General features: G+C 51.0%; 1 protein-coding gene and 2 long non-coding RNA genes across 3 annotated transcripts in view; all 3 read right to left on the reverse strand.

Annotated features, from left to right (window-relative positions):
- IREB2 (iron responsive element binding protein 2) overlaps window positions 1–8,447 on the reverse strand; it is a 35,665-nt gene extending 27,218 nt beyond the window's left edge. The window contains exons 1-2 of the mRNA XM_033100075.1: window positions 8,293–8,447; window positions 6,913–7,002 (exon numbers count right to left, since the gene is read on the reverse strand). Of these exons, the coding sequence (XP_032955966.1) occupies window positions 6,913–7,002; window positions 8,293–8,311 (109 nt within the window). The 5' untranslated portion in view covers window positions 8,312–8,447. The remainder of the gene's footprint in view (window positions 1–6,912; window positions 7,003–8,292) is intronic.
- Window positions 8,448–10,431: 1,984 nt separating this feature from the next.
- LOC117018944 (uncharacterized) lies at window positions 10,432–13,616 on the reverse strand. Its single transcript, XR_004422375.1, has 3 exons — window positions 13,020–13,616; window positions 11,972–12,062; window positions 10,432–11,703 (listed from the first exon to the last, which is right to left on the reverse strand). It is a non-coding gene; the product is annotated as an uncharacterized LOC117018944 (long non-coding RNA).
- A 4,278-nt stretch (window positions 13,617–17,894) lies between these two features.
- On the reverse strand, window positions 17,895–18,968 carry LOC117018995 (uncharacterized). Its single transcript, XR_004422386.1, has 3 exons — window positions 18,836–18,968; window positions 18,307–18,402; window positions 17,895–17,982 (listed from the first exon to the last, which is right to left on the reverse strand). It is a non-coding gene; the product is annotated as an uncharacterized LOC117018995 (long non-coding RNA).
- Between the last annotated feature and the right edge of the window lie 3,886 nt (window positions 18,969–22,854).

A 22,854-nucleotide genomic window follows, 5' to 3' on the forward strand; every position in this document is an offset into this window, starting at 1 on the left:
GGCAAATACCCTCTCCCCCGAAACAGCGGACCTCTGTCTGTCTGTGGGAGCCAGCCTCCAGGCTGATGGCAGTGCCCCTCACATCCCGGCTCTCACGTGACTTCCTACCCTGAAGATCAGCTGTCTGTGGCCACTGGGGTGTGTGCGGCTGCCAAGGCCGGGACATGAAAGCATTTCGCAGCACCCTCCTCCCTGGACGCCTCTCTCTGGGAGGCCAGCAGCCTATTGTCACAAAGGCCTTTGTGCGGAGAGCAAGCCCCGCCAGCCATGCAGCCATGGAGGCGGGCCCTCCACCCTGGTCAGGCCTTCAGATGACTGCAGCCCAACACCCAGCCATGATCTTGGGAGACCCTGCACCACAGCTTCTCAACTCAGCCCTTCTCGAGTTCCTGAGCCCGAGCTGGGAGCGGTAACAGGGGGGTACTACGGATGCAAGCCACAGCCTTTGGTTTCATCTGTTATGCAGCGATAGAAAACCGAGACAGTTCTCTTCTCCCCTTCACCACCACCTGCAGTCATTACCCAGGGCTCCTGCTGCGAGTGCCCACCTGGGCCCCCAGCTGGCCCCAATACGTTCTCTCAGGGCCTTCCCTCCTCACTAACTGCTGGCCACCCAGCCCCAGGCCTGCACTCCAGACCACCTCCAGTCTGGTCAAAGCAGCAAACTTGTCTGCTATCTCGTGAGCAGGCGGGCTGAGCCACAGCTGCTCCAGGGAGGTCTGGACCTTCCGCCTGAGCATCTCGGGCCTCCTGCAGCCTGACAGCGCCATGTGGTTCCCTTACGTCTTAGTCACACACCCCTTATCCATAGCAGTGACGTGCCGGGGCCCCCTGTGGACGCCTGAAACTGCAGTCAGCACCAAACCTTATGTATACTGTTTTCTCCCACACGGACACACCCTATGACAAAGCTGAATTTGTAAATTAGGCAATTTCATGCATAGACCATTCATTTTTATCCTGCATCTTAGCAACCTCAGCAAATGAATTTTTTTCTTTCCTTACTAAATTGAAAACTTTCACCTTTTCACATAAAGGAAGCACTTTACAGCGTCTCTTTGGCATCTCAGAATCGCCAGCATCACTACTCTCGTGCTCTGAGACCATTATAAAATTCAGGGTATAACCGAGATGGCTACTAAGTGACCGACGGGCAGGGAGCAGCTACAGTGAAGAGACACTGGACAAAGGGTGATTCCCGTCCTGGAAGGAATGAGCGGGAGGGCACAAAATTTCATCACGCTACTCAGAATGGCTTGCAACTTAAAATTTATGAATTGCTTATTTCTGGAATTTTCCATTTAATTTTTTTGAGCTGCAACTGACCATAGGTAACTGAAATTGAAACCGTGAAAGAGAAACCATGGATAAGGAGGCACTGCTATACTTGCATCAGTCAACAGTTACTTATAGTAAACTTCCCTTGTTCTACCTTCTGACTGAACTGAGACTGCTACACATACTAAAACACTGTCCTTACATATTCTGTTTATGTCCGTGTTATTAAACACAATGTTTGTTTTTTGTTTTTAAAAATTGTATTTATTTTTAAGTGTGTTTTTCTAAGACCCGTCAGCTCCAAGTCAAGTAATTTTGATCTAGTTGTGGAGGGTGCAGCTCACGGTGGCCCATGTGGGGATCGAACCGGCGACCCTAGTGAGCATTGCGCTCCAATCAACTGAGCTAACCCCCCCCCCCCCCCAACAAGATGCTTTCTTTAGCACCAAGATGCTATCTTAGCTGTCTTTCATTTGCCAGAAACACGTGAGTACTCAATAGATGTTAACTGAATGAATGAACGAACGAATGAGTATTGCTGAGAGATTCATATGCACCAAGTAGGACTCTGGGCCGGGTTCATTCCGCTCTTCTAACCAGGAATTTCTAGGGTTCTATGAATCTGGAAAGCTACTCTTCTAAGGACAGGTAATCAAAAGGACACGTGGGAACCCGGACAAGCTGGTAACCTAAACCTGGAAAGTACGACCACTTGTGTTATCACACTTCTGAAATAAGCTGATAATAACCTCTTGGTCAACCACTCGGTGGAAGATCCAACACGTGGTTCGGGCTCTGGAAAGACACTGAAGTTCACACAGGGGCACCGGTGCGAGGCAGGCCGAGCCCCGGCCACAGGCCCTGAGGCTGCCCCCGAGACTGCGCATCATGGCACCTCTCGGTGCACAGGTCACGAACTGTTGGCCAGCTGATGCGTTGTGTGTGTTCTGCAGAGAGTTTTAACATTTTAAGATTTAATTGCCAACATCAAAAAACCAGGAAATTATCACATGAAAATCCAAATGTTTGGCTTAAGATAAACATCAGAGAATTTTAGAGGACCGAGCTCCCATCTCCCATTTCTGCTGGACTGAGCACCACGTACCCCTCTGTGTTTCCCACAATTCCCACCAGGGCCACTTCCCAGGTCTGTGCTGCCCATAGGGAGCTTGTACACATGAGCTTACCGCCCCCCTGTATGGCAGGATTCACAAGCAGAGGCTTCACAATCACAGATTTCTGTGCACGTTTCTCCTCCACCACTCAGCAGGCCATGGTACTTGGTAGTGGGACCTTGGCCAGGTGGACAATAACAGAACTTATCTCACAAAATGGATATAGTAGGTACTCAATAAACACTAGTGTTTTATTACTGCCATTATTAAGCTGGGAAACAGAATGGCATTAAGGGGGCAAAAGTATCGGTCTGAAATCAGACGATACGCGTCTAAGTCCAAATTCCTCACTTAGAAGATATGGGACTTTTGGCAAATTACTTAGATTCTTACACTCATTTTCCTCATCTCTATAAAGTGCGGGTAAGACTACCTCCCTGCCTATCACAAAGCAATGCAGTGAAGACAAACGGACAATGTACAAGGGTTCTGTCATTGATAAAAAGTGGAAATTCCAGGTTTAAAGAGTCAATGAAGAAATGGCCCACAGGCGAACTCGGCATTAACAACTGGCTTTAGACCAAGGGTGTCCAAACTTTTTCCAGCATTTTTTACCAAGGGCCATATGCGGTAAAATACACAAAGAGCCGGGCCACTCACTCAGGTGAAGTACGTATTGCCTCACCTGGTTTATGTAAGTAAACTAAATATATTTTTGGAATTTGCTGCGGGCCAATTAACAATGGATTGCGACCGCAGTTGGCCCGCAGGCCGCAGTTTTGACACCCCTGCTTTAGACGAACTAAGTCGGACAGAAACACACCAGACTGAGGAGGGGACACTCGGAGCTGCAGACCGGCCTAAAGCCCAGGGCACCTTCCCATTCCAGACTCAGAAACAGGCGGGACTGGAGGACGGGGCCGGCCCCGGCTGCAGCAGCTACCCTGTAAACCCAAGGACGCTGCTCACGGCCAGGAGCCTGGAGAAAAGACAAGATACTGTCTGTCCTAAAAGCCCTGTCACCCACCGGACCCGACTGCTTCTGTCTCCACCCCGCATCAGGATGGACGGACTCTTCTCCAGCTAGGAGCTCTGACCTTTGCTTTTGAAAATGCCACAGAGAGAGTCAAAGAAGGCAGAAGAGAAAACAGATTCCTGCTAAGATGTTTTTCCACTCACTGACAAACAAAGCAAATAAGCAGAAGCGTATCTGTCGTGGATGAAGGTGCAGAAACCCTTTTCTCGTTCAGTCCTGGTGAGCCTGGGACCGGCTGTTTGCTGCCATGGCCTGTGCAATCCTCGGTGTCCCGTTACCCCCCTGGCCACACCCCTGAAGCAAGAGCCACTCAGTCCCCTGGCAGGTCAATGAGCAACAGTCTGGTGAGAAAAAATACCCTGGGACAATTAGCTTCATCACTTAGGAATCTGCAGTCAGGACACAGCCCGAAGCAGAAAGGTGTTCAGGCTAAGCCAGGGGCTGAGGCTGCCATCAGGGGTCACGTATAACGTGAGCAGGCAGAGGAGGCTGGTCTGCAATGAAGTAGAGGGAGAAGAATAGAGAAGGGGGGCAGAAATCTGAAGCCCAGAGACAGAAAATAAAGAGCTTCCTCTATTTGGGTCCACTGCCCCATTTCTTAAGATACAGCCACATTTCATTGGTCTGGGAGCTGTGTGTCAAACAACAAATCTTTCTTCACTTGAGCTAGTGGGTGTCTATTCTTTGCTACCCAAAGGCCCTAATCTAGAACAGGGTTTGTCAACAGAAGCAGAGTTAAAACCAACAGACCCTTGGACCAAATGTGGAGGGTGGTGAGCACATGGAGCACAGGGAATAGCGTCACAGAAAGGTAATCCTTACAAAGTGACGTACTGTGTGCAAACATTACGAGCATACTGCTTCATCCCTTGCCCCGCTCACAGCCCTTTCCAGAGTCCAAGGAAGAAATAAGATTAGAAAACTGGGACTCGTGTCCATGTTCCAGCAAGATAACTGGATCAGCAAGAGACGCCTGATAAGCCCAACCAAATAGATTCATCTAGCAGGTAAAAAGTCATCTAGAGGTACAGCGTGAACTGGCTGGCGAGCTAATTGTAACACACAAAAAATGGCCAGCAGTGGCTACGTTGGGCATTACCCAAAAGAAGTAAAGTGGGCTGGAGACAGAAGACTGGAGGGTATTCAAAAAGTAACAGGGATAGAGAGACCAGGCAGCCTTCAAGTGACAACAGAACAGCCTTTGGCTCAGAAATTCTGGTTCCCACGAGGCTTGATTGTGCTGTTTTCCTTTGTCTTTGGATGTCTGGAAACTGGAACATCTTCTCTACTTGAGTGCTGAGTTACGTGAGTCTTTGTTTCTTATACTTAAAGCTGGGGTGTCCAAACTTTTTTCAACGTTTTTCACCAAGGGCCATATGCGGTAAAATACACCAACAGCCGGGCCACTCACTCGAGGTGAAGTACGTATTGCCTCGCCTGGTTTATGTAAGTAAACTAAATATATTTTTGGAATTTGCTGCGGGCCAATTAACAATGGATTGCGGGCCGCAGTTGGCCCGCGGGCCGCAGTTTGGACACCCCTGACTTAAAGAGTAAAGACTGGAACAGAGAGTATACAAGGAAAGTACAAAAAGAAAAGCGTCTATAAAGGGTGGAGGGCACACTTTCAATCCAACAATTCTATGTACTGATAAGCCTGCGTCTAACGGTAAATATTACATACACGCAGCAGCTTTATTTACAAATAGAGAGAAGGTGGTAACAAGCAGGCTTTTAACCCCACAGAAATAAAAACCAAATTTCTGTTCTGTAGGCACGGATATTCACAGGTGTTCTTTACTGTATACATCACGGTGATAAAAACCTGGTGTCCATCCTGGAAGCCAGTCATGTTCAGATGCCCATGACAGGTTATTTGCCAGAGATAATTTAGCTTTTACGTTATTTATCATCCTCTTTCAATGCACTTCTCAGTTGTTTTGATAGTTTCCGACTGATTTCCTGTACTTGGGAAACCATCTTCAAGTAGGCACATTTCCACAAATTACCCACAGAAAGAACTTTCATACTCAGTTTAAAAATCAACCTTATATATGCTCTTTTACTTTATTAAGCTATGGAATGTGGGTCAAGAAAGTTCCAGGTCAGAGTCACTAGATATTTGGGAGAAGCAAGGGGAAATAAAAAACCTTTCTTGTGTAAAATCAGTTCAGCTTTTCGCCTTTTAAAGTTCATACAAATTGATCATCAGTGAAGGGATAAAATAAACGTGACCGAGGACATCAGCACTAATACAAACCACTGCAGTTACACAGGCAGGTAAAGGAAACTACTCTCATTTGGGGAGCTGTTTGTTTTTAAATGGCAACATAATTCTAAGATGGGGGTCGTCTGAGATACTCCAAAATACCTAACTCTTCTCACCATGTATGAGAAAATACTGCTACCCTGCTTCCCCGAAAATGCGACCTAGCTGGACAATCAGCTCTAATGCGTCTTTTGGAGCAAAAATGAATATAAGACCCAGTCTTATATAAGACCCGGTATTATATTATATCACATTAAATCATATTATGTTATACTATAAAGATCCAGTATTACATGATATTATATAAGCATCTTATAGTAAAATAAGATCGGATCTTTTATTAATTTTTGCTCCAAAAGACGCATTAGAGCTGATGGTCCGGCTAGATTTTATTTTCAGGGAAACATGATAGTGGCAGTCCAGAATATTCAAATCCATCAACATCTTCAGGAAAATCACAAAAGCAATTTTAATTAAACTAAATAATACAAGAAGGGGAAAAAACCCAAGATAAAGAAAAGCTCCCTCCAAAACTGACTCCAATATATTTGGCATTTATCTTTTGAAGTAGTTTTTACTAAAAAGTCTGAAAATAATAAATCACTCTTCCCTTCATTGGCCTACATGACAAAGTCACTCAACTTGGTCAATAAAGCTGAAACTTCCACCCAATACCCAGGGGTTCAGCCAAGTTCACTCTTCTGAGACGTCAGTGAAAGTTTGGACACTGATCAGGTGCCTGCACCAGTCTGCCAAAAGTGTTGGTGAACAGGCCCGAGCCAGCCATGCCCAGTGCTGGAGAAGAAATCAAATCAGCAGGCCCTCTTGGTGATTCCTGTTCAAAGGATGGCAGATAAAAAACTGTGGGCACTGTTCACTTGAAAAATTAAAAAGTACATTTAATAGCCATAGAATATCATCAGGCTTTTTTTTCCCCCCCCAAATCGCAGTAGTAGTTTTTTTGGGGGAAAAAAATCATTGCTTAATTAAGTTTTTTAAATGAGAAGATACGGGCTTACATCTTTCTCAAACACAAGTTGTTCCAAGAGGAGTTTTTAAAATGTGACAGATACCTGTAGGTGTACGTGTTACGACATGGTGGGAATAGATTTAAAATTTCTTCTGCTCAGTTTCACCAATGCATTTTTACTGTTAGAAACTTAAAAAAAACAAAACAAACAAAAAAAAAAACAAGAAAATTTAAGCAACATTACCATACTTGGTGCCTCCAAGTTTCGGTACATTGAAGAACTTCTTATGTGAACTGTCATTTAATGTTTCAATAAGGTACTCAAAGGTGTCTCCTGGGGAAAAAAGAAAATACTTTCATTTAAAAAGTTACAAAGTATCTTATTCTAAGTAAAAATACCTGGAAATCAGCTTTCTCAAATAGAATTTCCTGCAATGGTGAAAATATTGTCTGTTTACACTGTCCAGTAAGTTAGCCATTAGCCACATGTGGCTACCAAGCATTTGAAATGTGGCTACAGCGACTGAATTTTTAATTTTATTTAATTTTAAATAATTTTAGTTTAAGTCGTCATATATCACGTGTCCCCTGAATTGGACAGTACGGCTCTAAACCATGACTCTTATCAAGTAAAAACTGGTAACATAATTAACTCCCGAGATGTGATAAACACCTGGAAAAGAACAATAAGAATGAGATAAATGCTTTATAGGCATGTTTGGGGAAGATATGTCCTGGATACTTCATAAGGACAAACAAAAGAATTTGAGAATGACCCAGTTATGTTGGAGGGATTTAAAACAGAAAAAACAAAAAGAATCAAAAGACAAGATTCTGACAGAGGACTCAACAACATAGACAAAACCAACCCTCCCCAAAATAAACAAACCAAAAAAACCTTAATAGTTTGGGTAAATGAGCAGATTCTTCCTAAAAGAGATGTCTCTGGTTTTGCACGAATCGAAGCTAAACTACAGAGTCAAGACCTAGGGGTCTCACATGAATGTGCCCCGGCTCCTGCCGTTCTCGGGGAAGCGGCGGGGAGGCAGCCCCGAGGGAAAAGACCTTCGCATCTTTTGTGCAGACTCATTGCGGTGGGTGAGCGGGACCCTCAACACTGTCAGGCCTTAGGCCCGACGAGAGAAGAGAAAAGCACAGCCCACTTCCCGAATCCACAGTGTTTTCTCTCGTCTTTGTGGAGAAGAGAGAGCGGTGGACAGGGGAGGAGGCTCAGCGCTGCAATACGCGGTCCGGGACCTGTCGGCGCAGCGTTCGGCCTTGACCGCTTCCCACCCCGCCTGCAGAGAAGCAAAGCGAGGGAGCGGCTCGAGGCTGGACAGCGGAACAAACAACAGGCTGTGGAGACCCTGGCCCCCGCCCTAACCGCTTACGAACGGGGCAGGGCGGGGAGGTGGGCCACCGCGACCCGAGTGCCGCTAAGGAGCCGGCGGGAGCCCCAGGCGGAGGTGGGCGGACTGCCCCGAGGGTCAGGCCCGGGGCTCTCGCGGCCCGGGCGCGGAGGCCCGGGCGCCGCCGAGCGACTCCGGGCGACAGAGGCAGGGACACGGCGCCGAACAGCGCGCGTCTGCAGCTTCCAGACCCCAGGCGACCGGCGCAAACTGACCTGCACTTGGGGCGTCCATCGCTGGAGACCATATTAGCCCGCGAGGAGGGGACCGCGGGGAAAGAGGGGAGGCCGGGAGGGGAATGGAAGGCAGGCGGCCGAGGGGCCGGGGAGGAAGGAAGAGCGCAGTCTCACGCAAACACCGCGAGAGCCGCCGCCGGGGGCCCGTGCTCGCGATATTTGCCGACAGCTCTCGCGAATCTCCGGACGTGAAACAAAGAAAGAGCAAGGGCGGAGCTAGCGGGGGGGCGCGTCCTCGCGCGTCGCGCAGTCGCTACGCCGGGAGGCGGCGTCGTGACCGTCCCTGGTCCGTTACTTAGGGTGGCCTCCCGTGTCCAGTTGTGCGTGGGGCGGGGGCGCTCCTCGGTTCCCGGGGCTGCGTGACCCCCATGCGCGCGCTCGGGCAGGGTGGCCGGCTGGGGGGCGCGCAGGGGGCGCTCCAGCCACAGTGGACGGAATGCGGCGTCCTTGTGCTCCTGGAGCTTCCCACTGGGGGGTCATCACGCTTCAGCCTCCATCACTCCGCTGTGCTCGCCCCCGCGTCCCCACCGCCTTATCTCCCGCGGGCAGCCGCTTTGCAGAGCGGCTGTGCTCGCCCTTCCCCTCCCACTCCTTATCCCGTCCAGTCCGCCTTCCAGAAATGCCAGTGCTCAAGGTCTGCCGTACGCCACGCTTCTCAGTCCTTGCGCTTTTCCCTCGTTGAGAGGTACTCTTACATCAGTGATTTGTCTTAAGTATTGTTTTGTGTGACCTCAGACTACTTTGTTTTCTCCTACCTGCCCTTAAGGGCGCTCCACTCAGTCCCCTCTGCAGGCGTCTTCCTCTGACCAGCTTAAATGCTCTGGGTATTGAACATGCCCCCCAGCTCTGGCCCCGCGCCTCTCTCCATTTTCCCTGACCTGTCTCACCCTCAGCTTTGGCTTCAGTTTCCCGTTATATGCTGATGCTTCCCAGTCCACCTGTAACCCAGACCCTTCGCCTAAACCCAGGGGTGTTAAACCTACCGGACACCTTCACATCCCACGGCCACCTCACATTCAAAATCTCCAAAGCTGGACACTGGAATTGGTCAGATACGTGCTTTGCAAATATTTTCTCCCAGCCTGTAGCATACATTACTTTCTCCCCGTCACACATTGCTTTTCAGACAAAATTAATAATTCGGTCCAGTAAGGAAGAGTTAATTCTTCTAAGGTTGGCAACCTCCAATGTCTGCCACATGTCACTAGACCATAAACACCAAGAGGGCAGGTGCCATACGTGTGTTGTTATGTCCCCGGTATCTAAAACAGTACCTGGCACAGAGTAGGTACCAAATAAACATTTGTTGCATGAATGAATGAAGTGATTTGTTCAAGATTGTACAACTGGCAGTACGAGATTAAAAAGGGCTAACAATTTGGTTCTCTTTTAAACATTTAAAAACTACGTATTCCTTGATTTAACTGGATGATCAGTTTGTAAGGTATATAAATATCTAATCACTATTGTACACCTGAAGTTAATATTGTATGTCACATGTAACTGAAAAACTAAAAAAAAAAAATTTCTTAAATATATATATTCAGGTTTTTTTAGAAGCAAGACTGAGAACTTCACAGGGGAAGGGCAGAGAAAGAAGACCTTCCCTCAGAGGCCAAAAAGTGACAGAACTGTCTACTGATGCTTCAGTTTGCCCTTGGGAACTTCATCTCCCTATCATAAGTGGTTGTTTTTCCAACCACATTGGTATTCTCCAAAGGGAAGTTTTCCCAATATTTTGTTTTCGGGTTACATGTCTGGAGAGAGTTCCAGCACCCCAGCGACACGTCAGCACCCCTACTTCAGCGTCCTGGGCAATGTCCAGTCAGGTTCATCTCCTCCTTTGTGACTATGTTTTTTTATTTTGGAAAAAAAAATTCAAGGATTCAGAAAAATTGTGAGAAAATTACAATAAACTGTCTTACATACTTCACCTAGGTTTATTTAGGATTAACATTTTGCCACATTTGCTTTATCTCTATATATTTACCTATTACATAATAAGATCCTCATGTTTGCACTTATTTTTCAGCTTAATTGAGATATAATTGACATACAACATTGTGTAAGTTTGAGGTAGACAACGTGGCAACTTGATAAACATTGTGAAATGATTACTACGATAAAATTAGTTATCTGTGACTTCACATAGTTACCTTTCCGTGTGTATGTGGAGAGAACTTCTACGATTGACTTGAAGTATCAATACAGTATCGTCAAGTATAGTCATCAGTCCTCATTATTTCTTATTCTAGTTTTCTTCTTGAACCACTTAAGCGTCAATTACAGAGATTATGCCCTTTCAGCCCTGAATTCATCATCATGCATCTCCTAAGAACAGGAAAATGTCTTACGCCATCAGTGCGATGATCAAATTCAGGAAACCTAACTTTGCTACAGTACAATTATCTAATTTATAATCCATATTCAAATTTTGTCAATTGTCCCAATATTGTCCTTTCTAGAAACTTTTCCCTCAGTCCAGAATCGGATCTAGGATCAAGCATTGCCTTAGCTGTCACGTCTCTAGTCTCCTATTAACTGGAACAACTCACTGCCCTTCGTTTTCTTTCACATCGGCATTTTTGAAGAATACTGATCCGCTGGTTTGAAGCATGTCCTTTAATTTGGTCAGACCTGTGTCGTCATGATTACATTTAGACTGTGTACTCCTGGCAGGAATGCTACGTAATTGGTGTTCCTTTTTAGAGCACCATGTCAGGAGACACCAGATTTCACTCAGTTACCCTTCTGGTAACTGAGCTATGTCTTAATCTAAAATCAGAGCGGGGTTTCAAGCCAAGTCTGTGGGACTGTAGAGTCCACGTTTTTACCCATCCACAGCTTTGTGGTTGGACGTGGTCTAAGTTGTTAGGAGGGGTGGGGTGGAGGCGCCCACACCTTTCTAAATCTCAGTATGGCCTGTCAACAGCTAAGCCCTGAGTGCTGCCGTGTCCTTCCAGTCTAGTTTTAATTCGACACAAGACAAGCCTATTTGGTTATTGATAGTTCCCAAAGAAATGCCTATCTTCAAAAATCAAAACCATGATAAACAAGGAGACCTGCCACTCCACGGAAGCCACTGGCGTAGGTGAAGTGAGAGCCGTTGGCCGCCCGCCCTCAGTACAGGAAGTCAAAGGGATCCATTGTGTACTCCAAGCAGGTAACTGTGTGTTCTGCCCACCTGGTCAGGTGGAATGCAGGTAAGAGTCTTTCCTTTTCGCTGATAAGAATACACCACACTTTAGAAGTTTTTAGAAACTCACTGAAACCGCAGTCTGTTGCTAGGAGGTGGTTAAGAAGGTCAGTGCAGGTTTGCAGTTCAGAACACAATCCTTGGAAATGTGGTATGATAGCAAAGACTTCCTCCGCAAGCCCGTGTTTCCATTCCTACAGGAAAAAGCACTGCCATCAATAAAACGACAGAGGAACTTAACTTTCCAAGTACTGTTAGGAGTTAAATTGTGCCCTCCCCCAGAACCCCTTCAATTGGCCACCTCATTTCTCTGACAGCTGACCTCAGCCAGGCCCTGCTAGGGGCTGGGGACACAGAGATTGGGATGAGTCTAGGTTTGTCCCTTAGTTGGGGGGTGGAGTTAGGGGCTGAGAGGTAAAAAGACAACGACCATGTGTCCAAAGAATCAGAAAACGATCTTACCGGGAGACAGGAGTGTTGGAACCCAGAAGCTTTGTGGTCAGGATCTGCCCAGCCAGCACTGTGGATATGTGATGCCCACTTCCTGTTTCTCCTGCCCAAAAGACTTGGATTTTCTTTCTGGCAATTTAACTGTCCCCCGCTCCCCGTTCCTAGACCCAGCATTGGACGCAGTATGTGGCTCAGGAATTGGGGATAACTTAATTAGAAGCAACAAATCACTGTAAGATGTTAGCTGGGCCTCCTGAGAAAGGGAGGCCTTCTTTTTCCCTCTAGGAGTTGTGGAGAGTGAGGTTGTAACTACAGTCATTTTTACCACCACAGTGATGAGCTTGGAGCTGTAAGGTCCACTGTGTACAACCTGAGAATAAACCCAAGACTGTGGAAACAGAGGCTGGAGGGAAAGGAATGATGGGTCCCTGGTGTCATCATGCAGCTGTGGGCCAAGCCTTGCCTGTTCTCCACAAGAACTTCCTCTGGAAATGTTTTCAGTTGTGTGAGCCAATAACCCCCTTTATAGTTTAAGCCAATTTGTACTTTTGTTTGTTTGTGGTTTGTAACTTACATCAAAAGATCTGATGGCTATTTCCTAGCTGTGCAGTTTGGGGCAAATTACTTAACTTCTCTGAGCTGCAGGTTCTTCAGTTGTAAAGTGGTCAGAAATGGCAAGGACTACTTAAATGACTGTGTATGTGGGGGGTTGTACAGTCTCCAGCAGTGGCTGTTAACAAATTACCGCTAACCTAGTGGCTTAAAACAACACAATTGTAGTATCTTACAGTTCCGGAGACCAGAAGGCAGAAATGGGTCTCACTGGGCTATGAGGTGCCAGCGGGGCCGCACTGCGCTGAAGGCTGTTGGGGGAGGCCAGTTCTGGGCCTCTTCCAGCTTCTCGAGGCAGCTCTCACTCACTCCTTGGCTCGTGAGAGCAGCAGCGGTACCGTCCGGCCTCTGTTTCTGGCATCACATCTCTTTCTGACTTTCCCACCTCCCCGTCTCACATCTAAGGAGGTGGGGAGGACTCTGGGCCAAGCGGGTGATGCAGGCTCACCTCCCATCTCACAGTCCGATGATCTGCAGCCTTAATTCCCTCCTGCCAGAGACAGAGCCTACAGCAGGTGCCGCGGTCAGGGCGCGGGCATCTCCGCAGACGGCGGGGGTGATCCTGCCGACCACCAGAGTCTATCCAGTGTGGACGTATATGCAGGACTCCGTGAATTATTCCCACGGGCTCTGAAGCACAGAGGAAGAGCAGAAGCCCACACGGGCATCGAAGGTTTTTAGAGAAAACAATGTGTGCATTGAGTCCATTTAAAAACAATGTCTTCCACCTATCGAATACTTCAGACATGGTGCCAGATGGGTGCATAACCTATTTGTCACCTTCATAATAACACTGAGGATCAATATTATTAGTAGCCGTGTTGTGTAGATTTAAAAACTGAGGTTCAGGGATGTGGAAAGATGTGATCCCTCATTAGCAACTCACTGCTTGATGGAACTACGGAGATCGGTTTTGATCACAGCGACAGATGCAAAAAGGTCCAGAAAACACGGGGCACCGGCAGGAAAGGTAGGCCCAGGAGGGGCTCTGTGCAGACGACAGAAGACAGCGCCCAGGTACCAGGTGGCCAGGAGGGGTCTCTGGGGAGAGTGAGAGGGAAAGCTGCAGGGGACCTGAAAGGAATTTGGGATGGTATTGAAAACACACTGCACTTAATCAACTCTTTAAAATGTCAGAGCAAGGAGGGAACACAAGAAGCCATCTGGTTCAGGGGCTTTCTAGATGGGCCTGGGTCTCACCGAGGTTCCGTGGTGGGTTATAGGTGAGATGACAACACAGCAGGAACGGGAAACCAGATTCCGGCCGGGAGTCCCAGCCCCTTCAGGGAACGCAGGCCAGCGGCCCCAGGTCTGTGTGAGCGGAACCCTCTTAGAACCACTCCTCCGTTCGCAGCTCTTCCAGGCTGTTCTGCAGCTGAGCCCCTGGTTTGTGCCCAGAATTTTCACAGGGACGTTGGGGCGCACAGCTTGGGCTGCTATCAGGCGAGGGGCCTCTAGGGGGCAGCAGCACAAGGCACTGTCCTTCCCAGTGACACAGACAGTCACTGCGGAGGACTGAGTGTGCAGCCTGGGTGCCAGAGGTTAATGAAACACGGAGGGACAATAGCGGAATGTGGTGCCCAACTGGACCCTCGAACAGGGCAATAAGAACGGATTAAGACACCCAGGTGGCCCTTTCAAAGCCGCCATCCTGCCAGCTCCATCTGTCCCATGAGGTGGCCCCACTCAGGACACCACAGACACCCCGCACTCAGAAGGGCCTTCGGGACCAGCTAAGGGGGCTGTTCTTCTAAAGTTCATGATGTGGAAATCTGACCTTCCCTCCCCACATTACAGGTGCCCTGAGCCCCACTGCTCCTCGAGGAAAGACACACGGCCCTGGGCTGACATAGCACTTGGTTATGGCAGCAGCTTCGGGGCTGGTCTCAGCACAGCAACTAGAGGGGTTCTCATCCATCAGACATGGAAGCCAGTTCCGGCCATCCCCTGCTCAGCACTGCGCACTGGTCCTTTCTGACCTGCAGGGGCTGGACCCTAAACGACAACACTTCCAAGACCCCTTGCAGGTCGGGGTGTGGCTTATATTCTGCTGGCCAAACGCACTTGTGTGGGACCCGGGTTCGGGTTCGGAAGTGAGCTGTGCGGAGAAAGGGGCGGGGCATGGCCATCTGTCTGCTGGCGCCGATCAGGTGGTGACAGCCTCACGATTGTCACCCTTGGCAGTCCAGTTTACAGAAAATGAGCCTCTACAGGTGCGAGGAAGTTAATGGGAGACCCGAACACACAGTGTCCGGGCTGAGGCTGCAGGAAGGACTGCCAGAGGCCTCAGGGGAATGCTACCTGTGTGTGACCAGGCGGCCAGTGTCTCCAGCTGTGCAGCGCGCTCTACACCCCGGGGGCCTCTGTGATTCTCAGCTGTCACCAGCAGGACACCCCCATGGTTGGCACAGCCAGCAAAGCCGCAGCTCCAGGGTCGCACGGGGCCCGCTGCAGGCCACAGCAGTGGTGCCACACGCTCTGCAACCTGTCCTCACAAGGCCAGTGACTGGATGCTGGGGTCCCACACGGGCCACCAGGCAGTCAGCAGACACAGCAGAGCTGTGGCTCCCGTCACCTTCATCTCTGTGCAAGCCTGTCTGAATCCCTGCTACTAGGGCGTCTGTCCGGGAAAGACTTCCGCTTCCCAGCTCACGCAGAGGGAGAAGCACGGGGAGGAGGTGGGGTCCACTGTCACCAACTTTCCTGTTAGCTCACCAGGGTACATTCGGACATCATAGAGCACCAACTCTGCCCACACAGGCTCTGCTCTGGTGGCCGGCGGGGGCGGCACGACCTCCAGGACATGCCGTGTGACGTGCTCCAGTCACACGAGGGAAAAGTGCTCCTGGATGCTGAGCTGAAACCTGTGCTGAGACCAGTCCCAGCTGTGCTGACTGGGAACAAACAGGAGTCGGCGCCTGTGTCCTTTCCCCTGCCCCCAGGGATCTAAGGACGGTGACAGTGAATTACCCACACGCTGCTGAGCAAAACGCTGGTGTTCCGATGAAAAAGGGCTGCGGAGAGCCACGCACTGGAGCGAGGGCAGAGATGGAGACCGCGCAGGGCAACCAGCTGTCTCCGCCAAGAGGAGAACGTGTTCATGGTGTCATAGCAAACGCAAAACCACTGCCATCGGGCAGCTCCGGGGCTTCTGAGAGGCTGAGGAAGCAACTCCTTCACAGCAGATCAGGCACAGTCTGCGAAACCGGCACCAGAGGGAGTTCAGATACAAGCGATCTTGGGCTGTGCCCCTTCGGAGGGCTTGCTGGGGAGACTGTTCCTCACGGCCAAGTCCAAAGAGCTCCAGCCCCCTGACCACCGGTTTTCATTCATGAACAGCAAGTGGCCACCCTCACGGGCCCCACTTTTTAAAGAAGGGGGCCTAGAGGTCAAGTGACATTTTTTCACATCATTCTAATTACAACCTTTTGTAGCTGTGGTTTGTGAGCTCCCCAGCCTTTCAAAGCTTTGTTGGTGATTTTAAAAGCCTTGTGCACTCATGGACTGCTCTGACACCCCCACTAAGAAGAGGAGTCAAAGATGAAAAGAGGCAGTTTCCCCCTCATTTTGGTGATGCATGAACAAACGTCAAAGAATTTGGTAAAGCAAGTGAACTGGGCCAGAATTTATTTATTCATAGTACTTCTTGGTTTCCTATGCTGAGTAAATATTATGGACTCTACAGAGGCTGAGAACTTGACCCCCAAGAAACAAATTTCCCAGCTGTCTGTGTGGGCCAGAAGAAGATAAAGCCACTCTGGCTGGAAGATGTGGAAAAGTTTCGCAAAGAGATGACAAAGGACAGGAAAAATGAAACAGAAAAGGCACGGTTCCTTACCGTGGCAGCACCCTGAGGGCCTGGCCAGGAGTTCCACATGCTGTCTGTGTTGGGCTCTGGCTCCGTTGCTCAGCCGTCTCTCTCTCTCTCTCACACACACACACACACACACACACACACACACACACACGTGCAGCTCCGTTCCTTTCCAGTAAATTCCACGTGGCGAAGGCTAACCCGAGGCCTTGGCTGACGAAGACTTCTGGAGGAAGGAAAGACCAGGTCGTTCAGGGACAGATGGAGCAGCAGGTTTGCAAGGACATGGAGCGAACCTCCAAGTCTCCTTGTACTAGACCCTGGCCCACGTGTTTACAACTACCAAGCACACGTTTAAAATGTCACCACAGGAGGGTCCAAAGGACCCTCTCCCCAGCTGCATTAGTTTTGCAAGTTTCAGTGTCTATAATTATTTTAAAATAAAAGGTTTTTCTTAAAAAAGTACATTGCTGTTGATACGGCCAACGGAGTGTCTGGATTCCCACCTCCTCTCCTGAGATGTGTCTTGGGGGAGCCTGCACAGGCAGGAAGAGGAGGCCAGCACCAGAGTGGGAGCCGACCCAAAACCTCAGCAGAGAGGAGGCTGGGGCCGGTCAGGAGCTGTTCCCCCCGCCCCGCGCCGACTCTCACGCACAGAACTGCTTCCCCTCAGAATATTCATCAGCTCCCCTCACCACACCCCCATCCAGTCTACGTGAACCCCACCCTCTGGTGGGCGAGGCTCCTTTTACCCGCAGGACCGCCCTCCGCCCTCCCGGCCCAGCTGACTGGACCCTCAAAGGCCACAGCCCACAGCTGGCCACCACGGTGCCACTGTCCCTTTCGACGAGTCTTGTCAGCTCACCCCCTGAGAGGCTGCATCCCGGAGGCCCCCACGTGCCCCACACCCATCTGGCAGCAGGATGTTTCTTGTACACTAATTTATAGTTTTGATTGGTTGCATATATCTGTTAGCAGGATTTTTGATCTTTACCATTGTCAGGGATCGGTTACTTGTCACCCCCAGGGCAGTTCTGATTCAGACAACCCCCTTTAACAAGGGGGGCTCCACCTCTTCCTGTGCACCAGGGTGGAAGAGTCTCAGGTCCCTCAAGTAGAAAGAGTCCTGCCCGCTCGCTCGGTGTGTGACCTTACACTAGTCCTCATCTGCACCGGCTTCAATGCCACCCCCCTCAGCGAAGCCCCGGCAGCCAGCGGTCACGTGGGTCTTTCCTGGTTGGAAGGCAAGACTGTTACTGTCCCCACTGCAGGGACGAGGAGCAGAGGAGACGCACAGCCGGGGTGCTGGGTGTGAGTCCACAGCCCATTGTCCTTGGACCCCTTGCTCCCACTTGTGGGACATGGGGTCAGACTTTCATCCAGGACTTGCATCCCAGCTCTGCCAGCGGCCGCTATGGGACAGTGATGAACCCCCCCCACCCCAGGCCTCGGTGTGAACGTTTCAAGCACTCACCCAACACATGCGAGGCAGCCAGCTGTCAGGAGGCTTTCCTGGTCCCAGGAACGAATTACAGAGGCAGGTGGAAGTAGTTAGCTTTGTTGAGAGAAACAGGGCACCGGAACTCGCTCGGAGGCCCTGGAAGAGGAGGGGAATGGAAACCAGATTCTACAGTCAGAGATGGGAAGGACTGGGCAAGCTGTCACTTAGTTGCGGGACCTGGGGCCAGTGTAGGCGCACACGCTGAAAGGCGGTGGCTGAGGCTCAGGCAGCCAAGCGTCCTGCTCCAGGCCACGGGAGCTGCAAGGCCTCAACAGGGCCCTGGGTTCCCAGCACGGCCTCCCCATTGCCCTGTGCCCCTGCGGCAGCCAATCTGCTGTCCCCGACCCACGCGGCGGGACACTGGGGAAGGCCCACAGCACTGGGCGGGGACAGGAGATTGGGGGTGCTGGCGGGACCCACCGGCTGGCTTCATAGTTGAGCTTTTCCGTGCCGATGACACCGCTGCGTACGTGCCCTTTGGCTGCTTGGCTGACACGTCCCACAACTTGCTGGAATCTGCAGAGACAGAACACAAGTATAAAGGGGAAAATGAAAAACCCCAAAGGTGTGGTTCGGCCCGGAACATGTGACTTGTACCCAACGCTTGTAAAACATCTCCGTTTTTGTAAGCCCTCCTCAGTGGTCCCAGCATGTGGACTCTGCTCCCTTAGGGAAGCGGGGGCCACTGCATGTGGACCACAGTTACTGCTGTACGTGCCGTTGGACGGGTGCACGCGCTGTGCTGGGTGCTAAGAAATGGGGCAAGGGAAGAAGTGGCCATGGGCCCATGGCGGACAGCGGCTCAGCTCCTCTCTGTCGGGACTCCCCGTGCCCTCAGTTGCCAACCCCTGGGGAAAATGATATAAGCTTTGACTGAGCCATGATACAAACGTTCAGCCCCCAGGTTTTCGAATCTAGATAAACTGGTTTGAGTCCCAGCTCTGCTTACCAGCTGTTGACCTTGGGGAAATTCCTTCAGTGCTGGCTCCATGTGTTCACTAGCAAAATATGAACAAAAGAACACTGAATTCTCACAAGCACCATACGAAGTACATATACTTATCATACTCATTTTGCAGATGAGGACGCAGAAGCGCAGAGAGGTTAGGTGACTTCCCTGAGGCCACACAGCTGGCCTGTTCCCCAGCGTTGGCAGGGTTGACATTGGGCCAGATGATGCCTCATTGTGGGGCTGTCCTGTGCCCTGTCGGCTGCTCAGCAGCACCCCTGGTCTCTGCCTTCTAGACACCAGCACCCCCTGCATACACAGGTGGAACAACCCAAAAGTCTTGGACGTGGCCCAATGTCCCCTGGGGGCCAAATCACCCCAGGGGAGAGCCCCTGAGGATGCCAGCTCCAGGCCGGCTGCAGAGCGTTTCAGGTCCTAAGATCTTGGGAGAAGCCATGACCCTGGGGGTACAGCTGGACAGCGTCACCCCTGCAGCCTGAGAAGCTCGGTTGCTGTGGCCTGAGGCAGAGTCAGCAGCCAAAGGTCCAGGAGACGAGGAAACTCGACAGACACATCCGTCGCAGCTGCCATGACAACCCCACAGAGAACGTAAAGTCCCCTCGTCCTTCAGACACAAGCCACCCTGCTCGTCCCCCTTCTCATGGACCACCTCTCTCATGGATGAAGAGTAACCCCAGCAGTCTGTTTTTTATGTCTCATTGATAAACTTCTATGAACCTAGAGTCAACACACAGGACTGATTTTCCTATTTAAGACTTTACATAAACAGGATTTTAACATACAGCCACTTTGTTTTCACTCAACAATACATTTTTGAGATCTATCCCTACTGACACACGCAGCCCTTAACTGCCGTGAAGTAGTCTGCTCTCTGACTATACCTACTGTGTTTCCCCCCAAATAAGACTGGGTCTTACACTAATTTCTGCTCCAAAAGACGCATTAGGGCGTATTTTCAGGGGATGTCTTCTTTTTTCATGTACAACAACCTGCATTTATTCAAATACAGTCACATCATCTTCTTCTGGAACATCGTCATAATGTACTAAATGCGTCCGTCTGGCTGACGACCTTAACTGGGGCTTATTTTTGGGGTAGGTCTTATTTTCGGGGAAACACGCTACCCTACTGGGCCGTCTCCTATCAGTGGACACCCGAGCTGTCCTGTTTTGTGCGAAGACCCATGTGCTGTGGTACGTGTCCTCGGACGCATTTCCTGTGCACATGCTGAGCCTTGCGTGGGCATGTACGTAGACGGAACTGTTTCCCATAAAGGAAAAGAACTGAAGTCACACGTCCCACATCCTCAGGCGCTGCCCAGCTGTCCTCTGTGGGGTGTCTATTCTCACTAGCAAGGTGTAAGAGTGCTTCCAACACTTCGGCCGCCTTCTTCAGAAGTTCTGCCGACCAAGCACATGACTAAGCACCGTCCATCCTGGGGTCTCGAGGGAAAGACCGGGAGTCACCGGCTCTGGGAGGACAGCGGGGTCGGCCACCTACCTCCTTCTGACGTTGAAAAGTTGAACTGCTGATCGACCCCTCCTGGCAATTCACCTTAGCCAAGGACACAAACTGCTCTTAAAGCAAAGCAGCACTCAAGTTCACTGCTGCGATGAAAGGACTTCCCAGGGGAGCTCACAAACGCGGCCCAGTGTCCCCATGCCGGGGCAACACTGAGCCTGGAGGCCCACCCTCGTCCTGGGCAGGTGTGAAGCGAGGAGCCCACAGCCAGCCCACTGCTTGACCAGGTTGATGGAACCCAAGGAGCTGGTCTGCTCCTCAGCCCAGCAGAGAAGCTGAGCTTGGCCCGTCTGGCTGGGCAGCAGGTGCGGCCAGCCTGTCACAGCCACCTGCGCCGGCCGACCTCCTGGCTCCAGCAGGCCCTGGCCCCCTGGCCACCCGGGTCCCCAGACCTTCCTTGGTCACCTGCCCCCTCTAGAGTCACAGTCTTCAGGGAGCTGAGAAAACAGCAGGAAGCAAGGAGTCAGGTCTGGTTCCAGCCCTGCCTGCACCCAGGGAGTGGGGACTGTGGCTGCGATGGCAGTGGTCCCTTCCCTTGGGACCTCTCAGGGTGAGTGCGAGGAGCAACACCGTCAGGGCTTCAAAAGCTGTCAGGTGGCTGCCATAGGTGACAGGCTAACGCATACTGGGTGTCCACTAAACCCTGGCATCGCTAAGAATCCAGCATGCAGTATTTCAGCTCCTATCCCCGGTATCCCTGTAAATTAGGGCCTGTTGTTAGTCCCAATTTGCAAACGAGGAAGAGGAACCAGAGAGGTTACGAACCTCACCTGGCATCACACAGCTGGGATTCACCCCGGAGGATCCTGAACGCTCACACGCAGGCGACACTGACCTCTTAGGCCCCTTACAATCCAATCCGTGATCGGTGACCACGAGTGACAGCAGGCCTGATCCCCAAAGGCCGCAGAGGTACACACCCCAACAGGAAGAGCGGAATCACCAGAGGGCTGAGTGCAGTACCCGTGTCAGGACAGCACCGGCCCACGAATGCCGCCTGATTTCTGCGAGGAGCAGAGGGAGTGGGGCAGCACCAGGAGAGGTCTCACGGGGGCTTTGCAGGGCGGGGGTCAGGACCCTGGCCCACAGGGACTCCCCTGCACTGTGTCCTGCTGGGAGCCTGCAGGCGTTTCCCATCCTGACCACCCTTACAGCACACCCCCGAGGGCGAGGGCGAGGGCGAGGTGGGCAGGAGTGTCGCCCTCCCCGGGGCAAGAGGAGCTCGGAAGCAGTCCTCAGGCTCTGCAGGAAGAAGTGCAGACAGTACTTCACCGTGGGAAGGCTGACTACCAGGCCAACCTGCTCCTAATGGTGGCAATCACAGAGGCACGCATTTTTGTCCCTTGTGTCCCTCTAGAGCCTGGTGGCTCCCACTAGGTCCCTGACACCCAGCTCCCCAGAGGGTACCTGAAAGCAGCCGTGAGCCTCATGCGAAGGAGGTTTGCAGCATTACGAGGGAGGAAGCACTTATAACCAGGTGGTCCTCAGAGTATAATATGCCTACGGATCCGGGGGGGTCTTGTTAAAATGCAGAGTCTGGGTGTAAATCGGGGGATGCTGAGACTCTTGCACAACAAGCTCTCAACTGAAACTGCTGGTTGGAGGACCACACTCGGAATAACAGACACAGAGGTGTGGGGACACGCTGGGACAGCAGGTCTGGGCTCCTCACGCCACCTTTCCATCCAGCTGACTTTGGGAAAGCTACTTAACGTCGTCTAGTCTCAACGCGTCCATCTGTAGGACAGTCAATACGACCTGTTACTATTTAGTCAATACCTAAATATTAGCGAAACCTGACAGGGTAGTACCTTCCTAATGGAACTGTTGAAAGGATTAAACGCAGGGTGTGTAGTCCAGAGCCCGGCACACATAAACCTTCACTAAGCCTTCACTGGCAGCTACGGGTCAGTACAGGGAATGGAGACGCTAGTCTGGTAGAATCTCACGCCCCAAGGAGCCAGCACAGACATGGGGAGGAAGGGATTCTTTCTGGGGTCATCGGGGAAGGCCTTTCTTACTCTGCCTTAGAGCCACCTGAGGCCAGCTCCTGTCCTGTCATTCATCAGCGCTGCCCCGCTGGCCTCCCTGGAAAGAATGAGAGCCTGGGTCACCTGGGCAGATGCGATGCTGGTCCCGGGTGCAGCCTCCTGTCTCAGCAGCTTTGTCTTCTCGGGAGCCCCTCCGCAGGTTTCTGGCTCGCTTGCAGCCACCCCGAGCTGCTTCTCCCTAAATCACGCCCACATCGCCGAGGGCTGCGAGCTGGCCTGCATCCACAGGGCTCAGCTGTCCCCTGTGGAATATGAATGGTGGCCGTGAGGCTGTTTGTCTTGTTGCCTCCGTAGTCTGCTTTCTGCGCGCTAGGCCGGGCATGTTGGCAGGCTCGGGGATGCCATTATTTTTCTTGGTGACATTTTCTGGGCGTAGCCTGGATTCATCGTGAAGCGCTGAGGACAGCCGTTGCCAGCGTCTGGAAC

Source organism: Rhinolophus ferrumequinum, chromosome 28 (assembly GCF_004115265.2).
Source record: "Rhinolophus ferrumequinum isolate MPI-CBG mRhiFer1 chromosome 28, mRhiFer1_v1.p, whole genome shotgun sequence".
Taxonomy (NCBI): domain Eukaryota; kingdom Metazoa; phylum Chordata; class Mammalia; order Chiroptera; family Rhinolophidae; genus Rhinolophus; species Rhinolophus ferrumequinum.